Below are 20,917 nucleotides of genomic sequence, written 5' to 3' on the forward strand. Positions count from 1 at the left end.
GATAAACAGTCCAATATCCAAGAGACAGGCAGCAGAGAATCAGAATCAACAGTAAACAGTCCAGGGTCATATACAGAAATCAGACAACAGGGCTAACCGCTTGGAATTGTCAACCAGGGCAGGACAAGACTTCACAGTGAGAGAGTCAGGGTGACTGAGTTATATAGCCCAGATAATGAGCTACACCTGGCAGGTGATTAGGTAAGTGGGTCACAGCTGGAAGTGATGGGAAATGGAGTTCGTGGCAGAGTTAATACTCAGGAGGGGGATCCCTCCGGTGGTGATCGAGAAGAGCCACAGAGACGGAACTTGTGACAGAGTGTGTGGGTACAAATCTTTTACTGTTCTTCATCTATTTTGTAACCAATTTAAGTGTGATCGTAACGTGATATTATTAAACGGTTCCAATATTTATTATTTGCTAAATAGTCTCAATTCAACAATTTCAGTGCTAGCTATTGCAATGCAATATAGTCACATAATAGCAACGCTCTCCCGCTATTCTGTCATTGGTATAAGGGGCAGTGGTGGTAATCGAAAAGATATGTACAGTTTTATACCATCCCTCTGTTGATGTTTCATTAGTCATTCAGCAATCCTTCAGCCTGAAGCACTGTATGAAAAACAACTTTTACAACCTATTTACATACACAAACAAGCAAATATTTTACATTACATTTGTTTGGTAATGTAGGTCCAAATAAATACTAAACTGAGAAAAACAATCCTAAAGATCAAGTGATAAACTAAACCATAACATTCTAAACTGAACTAAACTAAATCTAGCCGGTGAATAGAAAATCATTTCGGGCCCTCCTGGATTTTGGCAGCGTGGTAAGCCTTGTCCAGTCTCACATCCTGGCCCCCTGCACGGAGTATAAACCCTTCCTGCCCATCACGTGTGTTCACGGGGACACACAACAAGTCCCAGCTTGCAGAGGAACTATCTCAGCTGCTCCCAGCACCTGACCTGTGGAAGTGAAGGTATTGAAGGATCTACCCGTCCTGTGTTAGTCGGCCGAGACTCGCCTGGGTTCTACCATCTGCTAGCTGCTGCTACACAGCCTGCCAGCCCCAGGGGGAGCAGCCGAAGCTGCTGAAGGGGAGAGGAGAAATTGCTGTTGTTGGTGCCTCATACGAAGTTGGAGACCATCCTGGAACTAGTGCACTCACACCCTATGGTGGTCTGGTTGAACACTCCTGCTGCAGATGCTGCAGATGCTAAGATGGGTGGTCGCAAAGGACAGATGTGACTGGGACCTCATGTTGCTGTATGTCCTGTTCGTGATTCGGAATGTTCCCCAGGCCTCAACTGGCTTCACCCAATTCAAGACAATGGCACTCCACCCGGGCAGCCCAACCACGTGAGTTCCAGCACGAAGATTAAGTTATGGCCCACGTCCCCACAGCTTACCTGCAAGTTTCTGGCCACCTGTCAGGGCCCGTATAGAGTTTTAGTAAGAATTGGACCGGTTACTTACCATTTCCTTCAACCTGGACTACAAAGAACTGACCAGCTTTACCATATCAACATCCTGAAGAGATGGGTCGGGACTAGGGACCAGCTGGCTACCCTCACCACCTCCGATCCTATGGTTGTTGACGTCAACCCCTCATCTCTCGACTGCACAGAAGGAGGAGCTCCAGCTCTTCTGGCTGGACTTCCATCAAATACAATAAAACCTCTACAAATGATTCAGAATGCAGCGGCACGGCTGATCTTCAATGAGCCCAAAAGAACCCATGTTACACCTCTCTTTATCTCCTTACATTGGCTCCCGGTTGCAGCTCGCATCAAGTTCAAGGCACTGATGCTTGCATATAGAACAACCACAGACTCGGCACCGGTCTACTTCCACTCACTATTACAAATCTACACGCCCTCTAGAAGTCTGAGATCTGCTAGCGAGCGACGCCTCGTGGTACCATCTCAAAGAGGCTCGAAATCACTCTCCAGAACTTTCTCGTTCTCTGTTCCTGGCTGGTGGAACGATCCTCCCATACATATCCGGAATGCTGGATCTCTGTCAATCTTTAAGAAACAGCTGAAAACTCACATCTTTCAGCAATACCTGACCTCATCATAAAAAATAAAAAATAAAAAAAATAAATACTTCTCCTTCCCCTTGTTTATTCCTTCCCTTCTGGCATGTACTAATTTGAACACTGCCTGTGACTTGGTGTTACAAGCACTTACTCTGTCTGTTCGTCTCTCAAAAAAATGAATCGCTGTTGTACTCTCAATTGTAAGTCGCTTTGGATAAAAGCGTCTGCAAAATGACTAAATGTAAATGTAAAGGTAGCTCCAGCACCCGATCAGTCAGTTCTCCAAAGTGTTTTTCCCTCGTTCTGGGCAGACCAACATCGTGGAGCTCAACATCTGGACACCACCAGGAGTCATTGCCCAGCAGCATCCCTACCATTCTCCCTAAGTCTCGTGGGCAGGCTATTGAGGAAGAGGTTCAACAAATGCTGAAGTTAGGGGTGATCGATCCATCATGCAACAAAGTCTCAGAATTTAACGGGTACCCCAAGCCTAGTGCGGATGATTACCGGACCGACTGGTAAGGGCCCTAGACTATTGGCAGTTATCTCTCTCCAAATCTGTTGCAGCTTTGATCACAGAAATAAAAAAAAAAAAACTATAGAAAAGCATGAATGTATAAGACAGCAACAGATTTAGATTATTTAACACAATATAACATGCTGTAAATCCACATTGAAAACAGCATATGAGCTGGTTTAAGCTGATACTTTGGTGGTCTATGCTTAGTATATTCTGGTTAAACCAGCTAAGAACCAGCATCCCAGCTTTAAAACACACCTAATCGGCATATACTGTTTTTTTTTTGGTGTTGGCATCTCTGAACAAAGGAAGACATTACAGAAAACTCTTAAATGTCAATGTCAATGTAATATTATTAATACCAGTGTAAATCTAGTAAAATAGCAGAGTAAATGTTGAATGTTGTACGTTACCCAGTAAGATACACAGACACTTGTAGAGATTCTTCATGGCTGAGGAAAGGAGTGAAGTCTTTCTTTAGGAAAAACCTTTTTAGTGATGTACGTCTTATGAAGGATCATCTGTTTAAATGTGCATCACATGACCGACCTGGACTCTCCTCCCTTCATCACACTCACCTGTCTCTCATGTTTCTAACAAACACACTATTTGTTCACATAATGTCTATAGGATAAGTGTGAATTTTTTTGTAGAGTTGTTATTGTGTACATCTTCAGTGTCATGTATACTGTGCAATAACCTTCAAGAAACAAACAAATCAAAACATTATGTTCAGCTACAGATCTTTTAAGGGAGTGTTGAAACTCCCGTCAGTTCAGACAGGCCTAACAAATCAGGTGCAAACTAAAACAAACACAGATTAACAAATAGGCATCAAATACATGTGTGAGGCTTCAATGAGATCATGCTATTTCCATTCCTAGAAAAAATGAGCTTCTCTGATTCTTTTGCTTTATAAAAGATGGCTTTGTACAGTTTTACTTGCATTTTCTAACTTTAGTGTTGTTTAAAAGTTTTAGCATGAATGAATGGTGAATGTGTAAATGCTATGCTAAATGGTGAACTTTTTTTTCTGTTGTCAGGTAAAGGACCATGAAATACCACTTCCAAGATAAATTTATAACTTCAGTGTTGTCTGGTAAAACGGCCATACAAATAACACATTATAAGAACATTAGACAAAGACAGACACAACAAGGACTTACCTTTGTGAAATCATGTTGTGCCAACTTGCAAGTCCATTTGAGTCCAGGTCTCCATCTTAATTGACATCTGGAAATTCCTTGGACCTGGTTACTTACTGTCATTCTGGTCTGGTTCTTGATTATTTATTAACCAAGGGCGTAGGTTTGCTTTTGATATTGGCGGGGACCAAAGAGCCACTCACATGGTTTTCCATAATATAACATTATATTTGTCCCAAATTATTGTTGATGTTCATAATCCTGGAAGATTATGTAGCCTACATCTTTCAGCACAACCTTTGGCTTTCTGTCCGTATTAAGTAATTATTTGCTAATGTATTTACTTTAACTTCTTAAATATCAACGGTATGACATTTCAGATGGGTCCAAAATTACAAAAAGATACACATATTTAATTTTTGATCAAAATTATTGCTTCCCCCGTGTTGACTTGTTATCCCTTTTATTTACGATCAGCTACGTTTCATTGTTTTCCACTCTACAAGGCCTGTTTCGTGTTTGAGTCTTCTGTGCCCAGTTATTATTTGGTTGATAAGATATTTTGCGATGGCATTAAACAGCCTTTGCGATCTCAGCTGAGATGCAGGGGTCCATGGTCTTCTCTGGCTCATTTTGTGGACTATGCCTTATTGACCGTGAACGGTGATGTCGCTTCTGGATGGGTAGATGGGTAGGCTTTGGCGGGAAATTCGAACATGGCACTGCATCATTACATCACGTATGTAAACATAAAGATTGAGCTCCGACTTGGCTTATTCACCTCAGGATCCTGCAGGTTGCGCATTGTATATTTACAAGTTATCCTATGCTCATAGCAGCTGGAATAATCAAATGTTGTTCAATCAAAAAAATCATTTTGATGGCGGATTGTAATCCAGTAATGATTCCAGGAAACGAATGAAATTAGTTTTAAATGTGCTTCTGATTACAGATAGCCTGGCTGGGACTGCAGCACATGCTAGATGTTAATTTTAACATTAAAATTTATGTTTTTGCTATTTAGAATTTAAGTACCACCATTTATTTACAATTCAATTAGCATGAATTATTTTTTAACTAGCAATTGGTTATTTCAACTTTAGCTAAGATGTCAATTGAAAAAGGCGCTAAGTGTCCTGTCCATAGATGCAAGCTCGTACAGTACCATGGAAGCATGAAATTGGTTTGGTGTGGCAGCAGTTTTAGCAGCATTCATTGCCATAGCAACACTCCACAGCTAACCTGCTCCAGGACAGGTTGTGCTCTGGTTTGGAAAGCTCAAAGTAAAATTTGACCAATCAGCTTCAAGCTAAATGACACATCTCTGATGCAATAAGCCACTCCCCCAGATTTTCTTACTCCAAATTAAAGGATTAAACATTAGGGTTAAGATAAAATCAGATTTTTAGAGATGATTAGTTTTTATAATTATTTTATATGATTTATATAATTATTATCTCCTTAATCCATTACAAAAGCCAGCTTTGTTTAATAGTAATTATTAAGATTTTAAGTTAACGTAAAAATGGATATGTGTTAAAAGACAATCAATAGATATTTAAGTGTTTTACATAGTGTGTTAGTGTTATACCTACAACTTTATAAAGTACAACTTGCACTTTTATGGTAAGCTGTTTTCTTCACATTTTCCTCTTTCACTGATGATCGTTTCATCTTGATCTGAAGTTCTTCAATCTTTCAGTCTTTGATAGTGATTCACGCCGACTCTCTCACAAGAAGTGAATCACAGTTTCAAGGCTCGTGATTGGCTCCTCATTACTGATGTCACACGTTCATGTGCGCATGCTCCCTTAAGTCAGGATCAAGCCTGAGTTGTCAGAGAAAGCTGACGATCAGCTTCATGGTACCGACAAACCCAGACTGGACTGGTTTCGTTCGGTGGGGTTTTGTCAGATCAAAACTAATCCTGTTACCGTGAGTTTGTTTATCAGTCGCCATAATACAGGCCCCAGTTCCTTTCAGTTCAACCACATTTAAATCACATTGAAATTTTAGTCTAGAACTAGACTTAAGCCTTGTCTGTGAAACCTGGGATATATTTTCTTATAAACTTAAAAAAAACTCAAGGACAGTGCATCTATGCCTATATACTCCCTGCTCTGAGCACCATTATACACAGACACAGAAAGCTGTGATTCATGACGGTGCTCAGTTCAGGCTGTACCTGAGGACAATTAGAATAAAATGCAAACATGCTGTTCTGAATGAACGTCAGGAACAGGACGTTATTAGACTGTCCACTCCCATTCAAATCAAACCTGAGTTACTGAGCAGTTTAAGCTCAATACTTTCTGTTGGTGAATTATTCTGTTAACATTTAAAAGTAAATCCTTGATTTATTAAAAAAACTACACTGAAGGAACCAGGCTGAAATCTTGTATCTGAAGACAGCTCAGTGTTACGAGGAACTGGAGGACCTTGAGTACCACCCTGAAGACCCCGGATATAGAAAGAAAGTAGTGGGTACCAACATCACAGAATAAAAAAAGAACGATGATCATGTCACACTGTGGGATCTCATTTGTTAGTTAAGTGAGACCGTACGACAAAAAGGAGCTGCATCGCACACTGGGCTGAAATGCCAAAAAAACGTGTATTTGAGAATGTTATAAGCATAAAAACAGCGGGGTGTTGTAAAACACATTAAACACAGAACAGCAACTTTAGGGCGAGTAAATTATATAACTTTCATTTTTGATATCCCTTTTCTATAATTTATCAAATGGTATAAGATTTTATGTCTTCAGTCTTATTGGTGGAGTGAGGAGGGTCATGTGACGCCGGAAGAAGTGATGACACGTGACTCAATTATTAGTTTATGAACAACACACACACACGTGCTACAAATCTGTAAAGCTGCCAATACATCCCATTGTCTACAAGATCTTTTACATTTCTTTTTACTAAAATCAAAGGACGAACTGGTTACCAACACAAGACTAGACTAGTTACCTCGTAACTTTGGTCACCAGATTACTTAACAGTAGCTGGGCTGCCATCAGGTTTATTCGGTGAAATCGTAGACTCTTTAAATTAAATCCATTTAGCAATTCTTGTCTTTCGGTCTTTTCTAATTTAGACTTTTTGTACCATTTAAGAGTTCCCATAGCTTACTTAAAAGTAAACATGCATTTTACCCTTGTGATGAATCATACAGATTTAGAAACAATCCAAACATATGGGTATCCCCTTGAATGTGGAAAAAAATAATCCATTTACCATCTTGACTGGAAAATACCGTTTTTATTGTCACTTTTTCATTTATTGTTTGCTAATGTTACTGAATGTTTAAAGTGCATGTCCTACGGCGCTGAAATGAATAAGGGATCGTCTAGAGTGACCTCTCCTGGTTAGAGATAGTATTAACATTATAAACGTGAAGCAGCCTAGTCACGTGACCGTCGGTTGTGACTGAAAACCTTTCAGATTGCATGTTCGTGTTCACGAAGTGCTTCTTCACCTCCTTCATGAAGCTTTGGTTGCATGCAGCCTGTGACCTTTTAGTTGATTTGGTAAAAAAAAGATTGCTGCCTGCTTAGTGTAACAATTCCTTTCTCATTGATGTACCTGGTGGGTAATGGCCTTTTGTCTTTTGTGGGTTGTCTCTCAGCTATTGCTATGCTAGCTCCACAGATGAGGAATGAGCTGATTCATCATTAACCATACCCATGCTGTCCATAATTTCATTTTGAGCTACAAGCAAAAGAACTGAAACAATCTTAATTCTAGTCATATATTTTAGGTTTTCAGAAAAATTAAGCCTTCGTCCAGGCATCCATCGCTCCAAATATTAACTAAACTATGAACTAAATGATCAAATGATTTGTATGTTTGACTATTGTACATTGCTTTATTTACTGAATCATTGTCAGTATACAAATTGATGATTGTATACTGATTTACATGAACAGAATGAAAAAGGACTCTTATTTTGTTATTTGTTATTTTTGCTTCTTCTGCAGTGTTTTGCTGTTTGCCGGCCATTTAAGCTGGGCCGTGCCAAACAGAACACTGTTTTGCTGTTGCAGACTCTACAAGTCTTGTTTCACGTTTCATTTTTGGAAAAGTGTTGAAAGCCCAAGTAGATTGTAGATCTATTGGTCTCCATAATAATCAAATTGGCTTTCAATGCTTTTGGAAAAGCAGCCCTGGAGCCAGTTTTAATAAACATTTCTAAATTTAAAATAATCGAGTAGATGCAACAGCAAAATCGTCCAAAATTCACAGTTATGGTGACAGAAATGTTGACTCGAAACTTCTCCAAAACTTTCTCCGTTTAGCCTCTTGAGGATCAGATGTCATTAACCAAAAACAGCAGTCGCAGCAGCCACTCCCATCACAGCAGTGACGACCAATCGGAGCGCAGCTTCAACAGAATCACAACAATGGGCGTGGCCTTCTGAAACAACAACTGCACAATAAAACAGAATTGAGAGTTTCTATCAGAATCATAAGTCAATATGATAAGAAATGACAGATGCTCCTATCTTAAATGATCATTCTCTGTAAAATTCCGTTAATAAATGTGGCTGCGGTACCTTCACATGTGCCACAGAGTTGAGTGAAGTTGAGATGTGTGGTCCGGTTGCCGATGGGATTTTTGAGCACACAGCTGTAGGGGTTTTTATCCTGATATTCCACTTCCAGAAACAGAGAGAGATTGAAGCTGACATGAGTCAAACTGACGCTGGACACGAATTGGTTTCTTTTGTACCAGGAGAGGGTTGCATTATTCGAATTGATGGACGAACACACCAACGAACAAGATGGTGGTGATGATGAAGAACACTGTGAAGAGTCACGGCTGATGACGGGAACAGGCAGATCATCTGAAATGAAGAGAATTAAAAGTATGTAACTAAAACAGCATTTTACATCTCCTAAAGTACAGTTAAATTAAAACGTAAACTTCCAAAAAAGTTGCTTCCATATTGAGGGAACACTTCGATTTTCACCAAAGCACAAAACAAACCGCATTATTTTTGGACGGTCCCAGATGGATGACAGGTATCATGAAACAAATCACAGTGATTCGCCACGTCTTTAATCTGGGCGTGCTTGAATTGAAGACCATCACGTCAGAGTTATTATGGCACTGAAGCCCACCCCAATATTAGATTAATAAAACTGATAAGTCGTCTAATAAATGCTAGACTCTCACCGTAGACCGTGACACTGAATCTGAATGTGTTTTCTTTCTTGCTCTTGATGGTCATTTGGTAAATCCCAGAGTCGGTGGTTCTGCTGTTCGTGATGTTCAGAGATCCAGTCTGACGATCCAGCTTCAGTCTGTTTCTGAATCTCCCGTCAGGAACATCATCGTATGTGGAGACGTTTCCAGCCTTGATTTCAGCTATACGACTGTCTGGATGTCCAAATGTCCACAATATCAGATCATTTTCCTGCAGCTGAGTAACATTGGTCTGTAGAGTGACGGTTTCTCCCACAGTCACTGACACCGTTTTCACTGCATCGGAATGATCAATCACTGCAGAACAGAGTTTGTATTATTATTATTATTATTCAATAGCACATTTAAGTTCAGGTACGCTTAAGTAAATATATCTGGTCAATTTATTTTACGATAAAGGTTGCCAAAGACGGAGGTTGCCTGTAAAACATTGAATAATAGTTTTCCAACAAAATTATGGCTGGTGAAAATAGAGTGGCTAAAAAAACCACTAACCACAAAAAAGTTGGTTCTATTATATAAGTGGCTGTTTTAGAGAAAAAGAGAGAGTCATAGACAAATATATTGGCACCCTAAAAGAAATCTGATCGAATAAGGTTTTAAAAATAAATCTGTAATGTTTAACCTTTTGATCTTTCAAAAAAAGTAAAAAAAAATAAAAATGTAAAATAAAAAACAAATCGAGTTTGCCTGCCCATTAATTCCGGCTAGATGATGGTAATGCAAATATATACATTTTACACTAACTTGAAGTGGTTTTTGACTCATATGAAAAATGTGTTGATGCAAATAATTGTGCATTTTAAAGTCTCTAAAAAAAAAAAAAAAAAAAAAACGTCATATGTCTTTGCGCTATGGGATGGCAAAACCCAACTTAACCAGCAGACCGATCTCACCAAGTTTATCGGTGACGGTCTGGATCTGGTTTTGACCCTGCCTGTCTTCTGCTGATTGTTTTGCTGCCTACTGACCCTGCCTCAAGAGCCTGCCAACTTTGTTGACTCGTTGGATAGAAATGATGCTTGTTTGCAAATGTTTTATGTGATATTTGGATGGAAACCTGGCTAATGATTGTATGCTTTGAAGAAAGTAAAAGTAAGGGAAAAGAGAAAGAGAAAATGGGTTAGCAGTGACAGCAGCTTATACAGGTTTATGTTTGAATTGTCATTTCAGTCTAACTTCTTAAATGTACATTATGAAAAAAATCTCTTTAATACACATTGGGTACAATTATTTGTAGTCTTAGAAATAAGGAACACAAAGACCAAATTCTCTTTACCATACATTACAAGGAGTAAAAAAAAGTGCCCGCGCCGTGCAAGCTCAGTCCCCGTGCGCCCCCGCTTAGCAAAATAGCTTTGCAAAATAGCTTTGAAGATACCTTCCCATCAGATGGAAATAACTCGTGTCGCCTCCTCAAGTTGTCCTAACCAAATGAATATAATATTCTAGTGACAGATAGTTGGTCTGTTTAAACCAAACACAAAAGACACAACCAATGCTCTGAACGTGGGAACAGACTATATATTTATCATTTTGGTACAACTGAAGCTGCGGTAGAAATGCTCAGAACTTACCAACCAGATGCCAAAAGCACAAAGAGCAAAAAAACCATTGAGCAGAACATTTTCTTCAGGAGTTCAGAAAAGGAGAAATATGGAGCGTGGCGCATACACTTCAGAAGTCTTCAAGAACTGCTCCAGTCAGAGGAGTATGTGTGTCAACTGCAGGTTGCATTGTTTCGCCAGATCCTCTTTTCGCCCACAGTATTGTGTCACGTTTACATGAGTTGTGTCACTGCCAGATACTGATTTTGATTTGACCTCTGACGACTTTAACGATTTAGAATGATTTAGCATACAGTACTGGGTTTTAATGCCTTTGATATAATGGGTATAAATAACTTTTAAGCTGTTAACGTGACAGTTGGATAGAAATGATGCTTGTTTGCAAATGTTTTATGTGATATTTGGATGGAAACCTGGCTAATGATTGTATGCTTTGAAGAAAGTAAAAGTAAGCCAAAAGAGAAAGAAAATGGGTTAGAGGGAAACAGTGACAGCAGCTTATACAGGTTTATGTTTGAATTGTCATTTCAGTCTAACTTCTTAAATGTACATTATGAAAAAAATCTCTTTAATACACATTGGGTACAATTATTTGTAGTCTTAGAAATAAGGAACACAAAGACCAAATTCTCTTTACCATACATTACAAGGAGTAAAAAAAGAATAGATTGTTGAGCTTTGCAAAATAGCTTTGAAGATACCTTCCCATCAGATGGAAATAACGGTGTCCTAACCAAATGAATATAATATTCTAGTGACAGATAGTTGGTCTGTTTAAACCAAACACAAAAGACACAACCAATGCTCTGAACGTGGGAACAGACTATATATTTATCATTTTGGTACAACTGAAGCTTTAGAAATGCTCAGAACTTACCAACCAGATGCCAAAAGCACAAAGAGCAAAAAACAAATGAGCAGAACATTTTCTTCAGGAGTTCAGAAAAGGAGAAATATGGAAGCGTACACTTCAGAAGTCTTCAAGAACTGCTCCAGCGAGTGAGTATGTGTGTTGTGGGTTACACTTCAGATCCTCTTTTTTCACAGTATTGTGTCACGTTTACATGAGCAGTGTGTCACCACAGATACTTTTTGATTTGACCTCTACGACTTTAACGCTAGAATGATTTAGCATACAGTACTGGGTTTTAATAACTTTGATATAATGGGTATAATAACTTTTAAGCTGTTAAATCAAAAACGGAAAAAAACAGGAATAATCATTTGATCAAGGTCGGTGTTGAAATGTTGAAAATAAAACTCTGAAATGTCAACATAAATAATGTTGCCATCTGATGTTGTCAATTAATGTCGAAACAACATTTCAGCTACACTTCAACATTACCTAATCATTTCTTTTATTTAAAGGTTTAACATCATAAATAACAGAGATAGAGGCTATTGAAAATAAATAAAGAGGGACATAATCAATGCAACCGTTATATATCCTTCCAGAAGTCTGATGTCAGAACGACAACGAGTCCACCCAGCGGTTAAAGGTCAGTCTATTTCCTCTTTTCCTCTAGGGTCGAAAGCATATTTCTTAAGTTCACATTGTACAACTTGTGATTTTAATAATGCTTTAGTACATGCTGAAATTAGCATGAGGTAAGAATGAACAACACTTCTATATCATTTATTAATCTTAGTTAACATTAGCTAACAACATTACAATAAAGTTCATGAGTTAAGTGTTACCAAAACATTTGTGTTAAAGTAACACGGTAGATTTCGGAATAGGGAGTTACAAATATATTTAAAGACTAATGTACAACATTACGTAAAACTTTGTCAGAACGTAGGAAATTAGACAACCAAACAAAATAATATGTAGGCTAAAGTTTTGTTTGGGGAAGCACAATCTCTATTCAATCAATTATACATAGTCATAAAAACCACATAATGTATTTGCCATCTAACCAATGCTATTAGTACAATTATAATGCATAGATACAGTTCTGCAAGTCAAAACCTTCTAGCACCGATTGCAAAAAGACTTAGCATAGTTACAACTCTCATAATTAGAAGAAACAGTCATAATTCTGAATGCAATTGTAATAGTCTCTCATTTCCTCCTCAGAATTGTGAGATAAAACGTCACAGTTACCTTATTTTATATTTTATTTAGTGGTGGAAATGAAGACATTTAATGAATGTGTATTTAGGGAGTCAAAGACACTGTTGAGTTTCAGGCCATTAATGTCTTGTATTACAGAGACCTGTAAATAAAACATTTCTGTTATTACATATCACGATTATATGATCATTTGTAATTGTGCAGCCCGTGTCATATGTTATTCTATGGCTGTGACAACATACTCACGATTGTCATCGTTCACTATCCGCATCACTTCCTGTTTAGGCGTTTGGGACCAACTCAGTGTCACGTTTGTGAATCCTCTATCAGCCAGAGCAGATCCCAACTGGAAAAAAGATTCAAACTAAACTGATTAGATCAGAGGATTTCTCGTGTACCAAACAGTACTTTTGTGAAATCATGTCTCTTTAAGATGTGAGAATATGGTAGATGTGTTTATGTTGTAAATAACTGACTAATAAATCCTGATTCTCTCTTTGCAAATGCAACATCACTGAAGAAGAACGACAGCTGATTTTGTTTTTTTGTCTCACCCGTTTCAGAACGTTTTTTCTCATTGTAGGGTCAGTCAAATCTTTACTGGAGTGAAACAACAGCTTTACAAACGATTTTTTTAAACAGGGACCTAGAGAAATATATTCATATACTTTAGGTGAATATGAAAATATGGTTTGCACCTTACAAAGAAGCTTGCTTTTATTAAAACCTATCCAAGCTCCTCACTGCGTCATTTACAAAATATACTAACCTGAAGACATTATTAAGTGATATATTATACAGCAATATTACTGATGTATACCTTGTCCATAGACCTTCACCTCACACAGAGTGAGTATCTTCATGTCTCCAGGAATGATCAGAGTCACGTAACGTCCTTCCATCCCACCGCAGAAGTAGTTGTAGGACTCACCTGCTGGAATAGCAGGAATAACAGCACATCTACAGACAGAAGAAAAAAATACTGCCATATCTGCATTAATCCTTCACAATTGTTCTCAAAGTTTCACGATTTCTCCACTTGTAGTTTCTCACATGGGATTATTGGCGCTTGTTCGTTGTTCTCCAAAGAGTTTCGACGTGAATCTCCGCTCCATTTATTTGTTCTGCACAGCAGTCTTTTCTGTTAGTGATGACCACTTTATTGATTCGGTAAATATAACGCAGATCCAGCTTCCACCACGGGTCTGTCTCATTAAGGGTTGAGGAGCATCCCGTATACAACTGCTGGAGACCTCGATCAATGGCCTTCTCAGCAAACCCGTTCATAGATGTTGATGACTGAAAAGCAGCTCCAGGTACTGCCAGATTTTCTAAAAGATGTATGGTAAAAAAAATTCATAACGAGAGTTATTACTGCATCAGTCACCCTCACCAAACCGAACTGTGGAAGCTATGATCCTTTATAATGTTTCAAGTGTGGTATGATATTACATTCATTATATATTAATGTAGAATATTGGTTAGAATGCTCTATAACAATGAATTACCTGCCAAGTACCCATAGACTTCAACCTCACAAAGCAGAAGAATTTTCCCGTCTCCAGGAATGTGAATATTCACGTAACGTCCATCTAATCCATCACATGAGTAGTTGTAGGACTCACCTGCTGGAATAGCAGGAATAACAGCACATCTACAGAGAAACACATACTGTCATATCTGCATTAATCCTTCACATTTGTCCTTGTAGTCTCACGCTCTTTCTAGTTTCTCACATGGGATTATTGTTCCCGTTGTTGTCCAAAGAGTTTCCGATGCGAATCTCTGCTCCGTTTATTAGTTCTGCACAGCAGTCTTTTCTGTTAGTGACGATCACGTTACTGACTCGGTAGACATCATGCAGATCCAGCCTCCACCACGGGTCTGTCTCATTAAGGGTTGAGGAGCATCCCGTATACAACTGCTGGAGACCTCGATTACCATCAATGGCCTTCTCAGCAATCAAGCTTGCATTTGTTGATGACTGTAAAGTGGCTCCTCCTACTGCCCGATTTCCTGAAAAAAAAAAAACTATTGTCACCCATGTTTATGCAGAGTTCATGATGGTAAAGCATGTCATTTCTGCAACAACAATCCCACTGTCACCAAACAGAATTACAAACTGAATGTCAATCTGTGTCCCTCATCAGCTCCCCTACTTAAGCAGCCTTAAAATATTATTATTTTTCCATATATGATAAATATCGGCATATAAAACGTTTCTGTTAAATCTCATCATCTGTTCTTCAAGCACAAAAAAACAATTTATGACAACGTTATGGCAAATAACCTAAAAACCTAATCAGTACACTGTAATTCACTTTAATGTATACTTCCCTCAAGTGCATTTATATTGCATATATATATATATATATATATATATATATATATATATATATATATATATATATATATATATATATATATATATATAAAAATGTTATTAGCACTTTATACAAAGTATTGTTTGTAGTGTGATTGACTGATCCTGTCAAAGGATGCAACCCCTAACTACATGTGTAATGCTTACTGCCTGATATGTTTCTGTACCAGTCACTTTCCTCGATTCCGGATCAGCAGGGAATTTCATTGCCAGAACCCTCTGCTGCCAGCTCAAACTACAAGTGTCAGATATCAACACAATCTACCAGGTACAATCAGGAAAAACATTAAAACAAACAGAATGTTCATCATCAATTTGGACCCGTAGGACAACTACACACTGAGAAAATCAACTTTCACTGGTTCTGGAACCACCACCGACATCATTTTAGGACAACTGTGGTTGGTAAAACATACAGATCGACATTATGTCCATAGAAAGTCCCCTGGAAAAACAGTCTTCTGGACAATCAAAGATCCTTATAACCTGATAAGAATCAGAGAGGGAGATGATGTCACAATGCACTTGTGACATCGTAAAAAGAATGGCATCTACGCTAATATTAGTCCTGTCTCTTTCTCAATCTGCTTTCACAGTTTGTATCCAGACTAGATGGTGGATCAGCACCCAGAGATTATGTTCATCAGAGACCAGAACACCTAGATGCGCCCGTCGACAGATCACCAGATCCTGATGCACACACACACACACACACACACACACACACACACACACACACACACACACACACACACACACACACACACACACACACACACACACACACACACACACACACACACACACACACACACACACACACACACACACTAAGTCATTTACACTATCTGACACAGCTGTGTTTAAAATTGAACTGGAAGTTAAGTGCTGGGCGTCCGGTCAGAGGAGAACTGACCCCAACTGAGTCTGGTTTCTCATAAGGTTTTTTTTTTCTCTATTCTGTATGGATGGGGTTTTGGTTCCTCTGGCTTTCTTTGTTGGGGACACTTAACATCTAGTGATTATCGTCGAATTGATTACAGAGATCGTCTCTGCATTTAATAACAAATTGGTCACTCTCGTCATTATACATCCCTTGTACTCTTCTACATTAACTGTACAGTGCTTTCATACAACCTGTGTTGTTAAAAGCGCTATATAAATAAAAATGATTGATTGATGAGTGGAAGACATCTTTTGTGGTCCTTACTGGTCACTATGAGTATCTTGTTATGCTGTATGGCCTCATCAACGCACCTTTGATTTTTCAAGATTTCCTGCACAAGTTTGTAAATTGGTGACATTTTGATCTATTCCAAAAATATCTCGGAACACTAGGAACATGTGACGGCGGTGTTACAGGGATTATGCGAATATGAACTCTTCCTAAAGCCTGAATATTTCAGTTTTCATCTACCCTCTGTGCAATTTCTAGGATATATCATTGATTCAAGTGGCGTGCAGATGGATGAGGGGAAAGTTTATGCAATTACCTCCTGGCCAGATTTCTTGGATTTGCTAATTTCTATTGTCGTTTTACCAATAATTACAGTATCATCACCAGTCCTCTAACGTCCCTCCTGAAAGGCAAACCCAAGTCTCTGTCCTGAAATCCGGCAGCTACTACTCTAAAACAGGCGTTCACTAACACCCCACTCCTAGTACATCCTGATCCCGAAATCCCCTTTATGGTTGTAGATGCCTCTATCACCAGTAGGAGCTATATTATCTCAGCAGCAGAGGAAACCAGCTGGACTGCATTCATGTGCCAAAATTTCCAGGAAGCTTAGCTCGGCGGAAATGAATTACGACATCGGCAACAGGCAGCTACTGGCTATAAAACTGGCTCTAGAGGAGTGTCTGAAGGGTGCTGCATATTCATTCATGGTTTGGACGGATCGTAAGAACCTCAGGTAAACAGTTTGTTCCCCGGTTAATGCACTCACTCGTACTTGGGCACTGACCACCCTGGGGCCATCAACACTCTTTCGCTGCTACAAGATTGCTTCTGGGACCACGGATGTGAGAAGGTACGTGAGTGGATGTAGGGATTGTGCTATGTCCAAAGGTCTATGACACTTACCAGCTGGCAAGTCCATAACCAATCCCAAATCGCCCCTTGTCACTAGGTGGGGACTTCATTACAGATCTGCTACCCTTGGAAGGGAACACGTGTGTTCTTGTTATTGTGGACAGATTTTTAGAGTTTTGCCGATTATTACTCCTTAAGAGTTTATCTACCGCCCTGGAACCTGCAGAAATGTTGTTGTTTAATCAAGTATTCAGGTTATTTGGACTCCTGGAGGATATTGTCTCTGATCGTGGACTATTTCCATGGTGTAGAAGGCCTTCTTTTCTCTCCTAGGTGTGACTGTCAGCCTCTCCTCAGGATATCACTCTCAATTCAATGGACAGACACAGAAGAAATTCCAGGAAGTGGAGCGATTTCTCTGTACCTTATGCCATAGCCATCAGAACTCCTGGAATCAGTTTTTAGGCTGGGCCGAGTAAGCCCACAAAATTCCTTTTTGCTACTTAACCTACTTCTGCACTCACTCCCTTCCAGTGCGTGCACAGTTTCCTGCCTCTCTTATTCCCATGATCCAGAGAAACTTCTGATGTTCCTGCGGTTATCAACTGAGGGGTTTAATGTCATGGATCTGCCAGGTTCTGCCACCAGGTTCTTTGTCTCTAATGCTCTTCTTTGTAAATAAACCTTGTGAATGTTTTACCTACCACCTGTGTGACTCTGCTTCCGTTACACTAACTTTGCGCTATTCAGCTTGAAGAACCCGGAAATAGAGTCATGAAGCATCTGACTAAAATGACCATGGTTACTAAATAGATAATAATTACTATTGCTAAATTAATTACAAAATTGTACACAAAGGTATTTTCATGCCCAGGTCTACACCAATAAGATTTGCCATGTTATAAACCAATGGAATGAAAGAATGAATGAGAATGGAGAAGAGTGTCCTCTAGTGTCTAAAAAGAGTGGCACAACAGCTGAACACCATGACATATAAATGTTTATTTTAAAAAAAAATTATTAAAATGCGCTGCAAAAATGAATTACCTGCCAAATACCCGTAGACTCCAGCTTCAACAATACTAAGAATCTTCAGATTTCCAGGAATATCAACAACCACATAACGCCCCACCATCCCATGGCATGAAAAAGTGGCCGTGGCACCAGCTCCAAGAGAAGAAATCACACCACATCTACAAACAGAAAGATCCTCTGTTATCTATTTTAGTTCATTCTTCACTTCAGCAACAAAAATCTAATTAAAAGACAGAAAACCTCACATGGTGTTGCTGTAAATGTCAAGAAAGTTCCCAATTCGAATCTCTGCTCCATTAATCCTCGTATTATAAGTCGGTCTATTAGTGATGGTCACTCTGTTCACTCTGTACACTTTCAGTAGATCCACTCTCCACCATGGGTTGGTTTCAGTATTAGTGTGGGTCCAGCTTGACAATCCATCAAGAGCCAATTCAGGAATAGATCCTCCATAAGTTGATGACTGAGTAGGTATGCCCCATCGTGCTGCATTCTCTGCAAGGAAATTCATGGATAAAGGCCAACAAGAAATAATCTACCAATGCTGAAGACTTTTATCAAACTTTATTATTCTTCATCAGCTATATATCTACCACAGGATCAGAAATAAGGGTGTAAAACATATGTTTAAAACAAGGATAAAAGGATGATAGTGAAGATCTTGTTTTGTTATTTTAAAAATCCGACATTTGTTATTCAGTATAATTCTAATCTTGGCCTTGCATGATGTGCTTGGTATGTTCTATTAAACAAGTATCAGTATAATCTGACAATAAATATATGTAAAGGCTGTTTCTGAAAGATACATTTTGGAGGGAAATATTGCCTGTTAATAAGATGTTTATTTTCTGACTTGGTATCAGGGAACTATAACCCTCATGATTATAAAACTAACTACATCAGATCTTCATGAAAGGACAAAATTTCTAAGTACTTTTATATCTGAAATTTAACAAACAAAACAGAACAAAGTTTATAGCCACTGAGGGATTCTTACCTTCTTGTCCACGTGCCATTTTTTCAATTAATAAAAACCCTGTGGAAAGAGGTTTTGTTAAATCACATTCAAATTTGCATTTGAAAAACGCAAACGCGTATGATTTCAAAATTGTGTTTCTTTTATATGGCCATTGTTATATGGTATAAGCCAATGTGTACTGTCACCTGAAGGCAGAAAATTTAGCTTAGCTTATTCTTAACTGTGTATTTTTATTTTACAAAATAGTTAAATAATATCTCAAGAAACTTGAGATTCTCAGGAATCTGACTGTAAAGATAAGTTTTACGGGATACACAAAATTAATTGTCCAAAGGGGATGGTAAGGGGATGCTTTTTGTCATTTTTTTGACCAGCTGGATGCCATCCTCCCTTGAGATGGACACATAAGGGACCTATAAAACCCGAATAACAGATTTTCACACATTTTAAAAATGTTGGCATTTATTGTAATCCATTTGCAACTGAATCTATTTGCCTTTGTTTGTGACACTTTCTCTCTTTCAGGTAGTAGTTTACATACACGCTGGGTACAAATCTGTTTATCTTATACTGTCATCTATTGTAACTGTAAAATAATATTACTAAACTATTTCAAATATTAATTGTGCTAAAAATATTAAATGTGCAAAATAGATTTAACTCAGTAGCAACACATATTCGGCTATTCTGTCAATTTCTGTCATTGGTATAAATTGGGCAGTGGGTGGTAATCGAAAAGAGATGTACTGTTTTATCCCATCCTGCTGTTAACGTTTCATTAGTCATTCAGCAATCCTTCAGCCTGAAGCACTGTATGAAAAACTATTTTTACAACCTATTTACATACACAAACAAGCAAATATTTTACATTACATTTGTTTGGTAAAGTATATCCAAATAAATACTAAACTGAAACAAAGCAGATAAACAATACCACAACACACTGAACTAACCTTAATCTAACTTTAAAAAGTGTGTGTGTGTTTTATATATATATATATATATATATATAATATACACACATACACACATATACATACATACACACACATGCACAGTTCTGTTCTTCTGTTAATTCTGAAATATTGAATGAATCACAGTTTCCAAAAAAATAAAAGGCAGCACAACTGTTTTAAACATTGATAATAATCAGACATGTTTCTCGTTCAGTAAATCATCATATTAGAATGATTTGTTAAGCTCATTGAGCTGGTTAAAACTGATGCTTTGGTGATTTATGCTTAGTATATTCTGGTTAAACCAGCTAAGTACCAGCATCCCAGCTTTAAAACACACCTAATCGGCATACACTGTTTTTTTTAAAAGGTGTTGGCATCTCTGAACAAAGGAAGACATTACAGAAAACTCTTAAATGTCAATGTCAATGTAATATTATTAATACCAGTGTAAATCTAGTAAAATAGCAGAGTAAATGTTGAATGTTGTACGTTACCCAGTAAGATACACAGACACTTGTAGAGATTCTTCATGGCTGAGGAAAGGAGTCAAGTCTTTCTTTAGGAAAAACCTTTTTAGTGATGTACGTCTTATGAAGGATCATCTGTTTAAATGTGCATCACATGACCGACCTGGACTCTCCTCCCTTCATCACACTCACCTGTCTCGCATGTTTCTAACAAACACACCCACATAATGTCTATAGGATAAGTGTGAATTTTTTTGTAGAGTTGTTATTGTGTACATCTTCAGTGTCATGTATACTGTGCAATAACCTTCAAGAAACAAACAAATCAAAACATTATGTTCAGCTACAGATCTTTTAAGGGAGTGCTGAAACAGTTCCCGTGCAAACTAAAACAAACACAGTTCAGACAGGCCTAAGGCTTCAAATCAGGTGAGACAAACTAAAACAAACACAGATTAACAAATAAGCATCAAAGGTTTAACCTCCGGCTGTAA

At 38.3% G+C, this 20,917-nt stretch overlaps 2 protein-coding genes across 2 annotated transcripts; both read right to left on the reverse strand.

The window, feature by feature from the left end:
- Positions 1 to 6,955: 6,955 nt before the first annotated feature.
- LOC122331581 (SLAM family member 9-like) lies at positions 6,956 to 11,495 on the reverse strand. Its single transcript, XM_043229129.1, has 4 exons — positions 11,369 to 11,495; positions 8,894 to 9,220; positions 8,271 to 8,561; positions 6,956 to 8,143 (listed from the first exon to the last, which is right to left on the reverse strand). The coding sequence occupies exons 1-4, from the start codon at positions 11,415 to 11,417 to the stop codon at positions 8,034 to 8,036; spliced, it is 777 nt and encodes a 258-aa protein (XP_043085064.1). The 5' UTR covers positions 11,418 to 11,495; the 3' UTR covers positions 6,956 to 8,033.
- A 2,132-nt stretch (positions 11,496 to 13,627) lies between these two features.
- On the reverse strand, positions 13,628 to 20,638 carry LOC122331664. Its single transcript, XM_043229169.1, has 7 exons — positions 20,451 to 20,638; positions 19,016 to 19,054; positions 18,264 to 18,513; positions 18,031 to 18,176; positions 14,305 to 14,584; positions 14,077 to 14,222; positions 13,628 to 13,899 (listed from the first exon to the last, which is right to left on the reverse strand). The coding sequence occupies exons 1-7, from the start codon at positions 20,485 to 20,487 to the stop codon at positions 13,628 to 13,630; spliced, it is 1,170 nt and encodes a 389-aa protein (XP_043085104.1). The 5' UTR covers positions 20,488 to 20,638.
- Positions 20,639 to 20,917: the final 279 nt, after the last annotated feature.

Source organism: Puntigrus tetrazona, unplaced genomic scaffold, assembly GCF_018831695.1.
Source record: "Puntigrus tetrazona isolate hp1 unplaced genomic scaffold, ASM1883169v1 S000000001, whole genome shotgun sequence".
NCBI classification, from domain to species: Eukaryota; Metazoa; Chordata; class Actinopteri; order Cypriniformes; family Cyprinidae; genus Puntigrus; species Puntigrus tetrazona.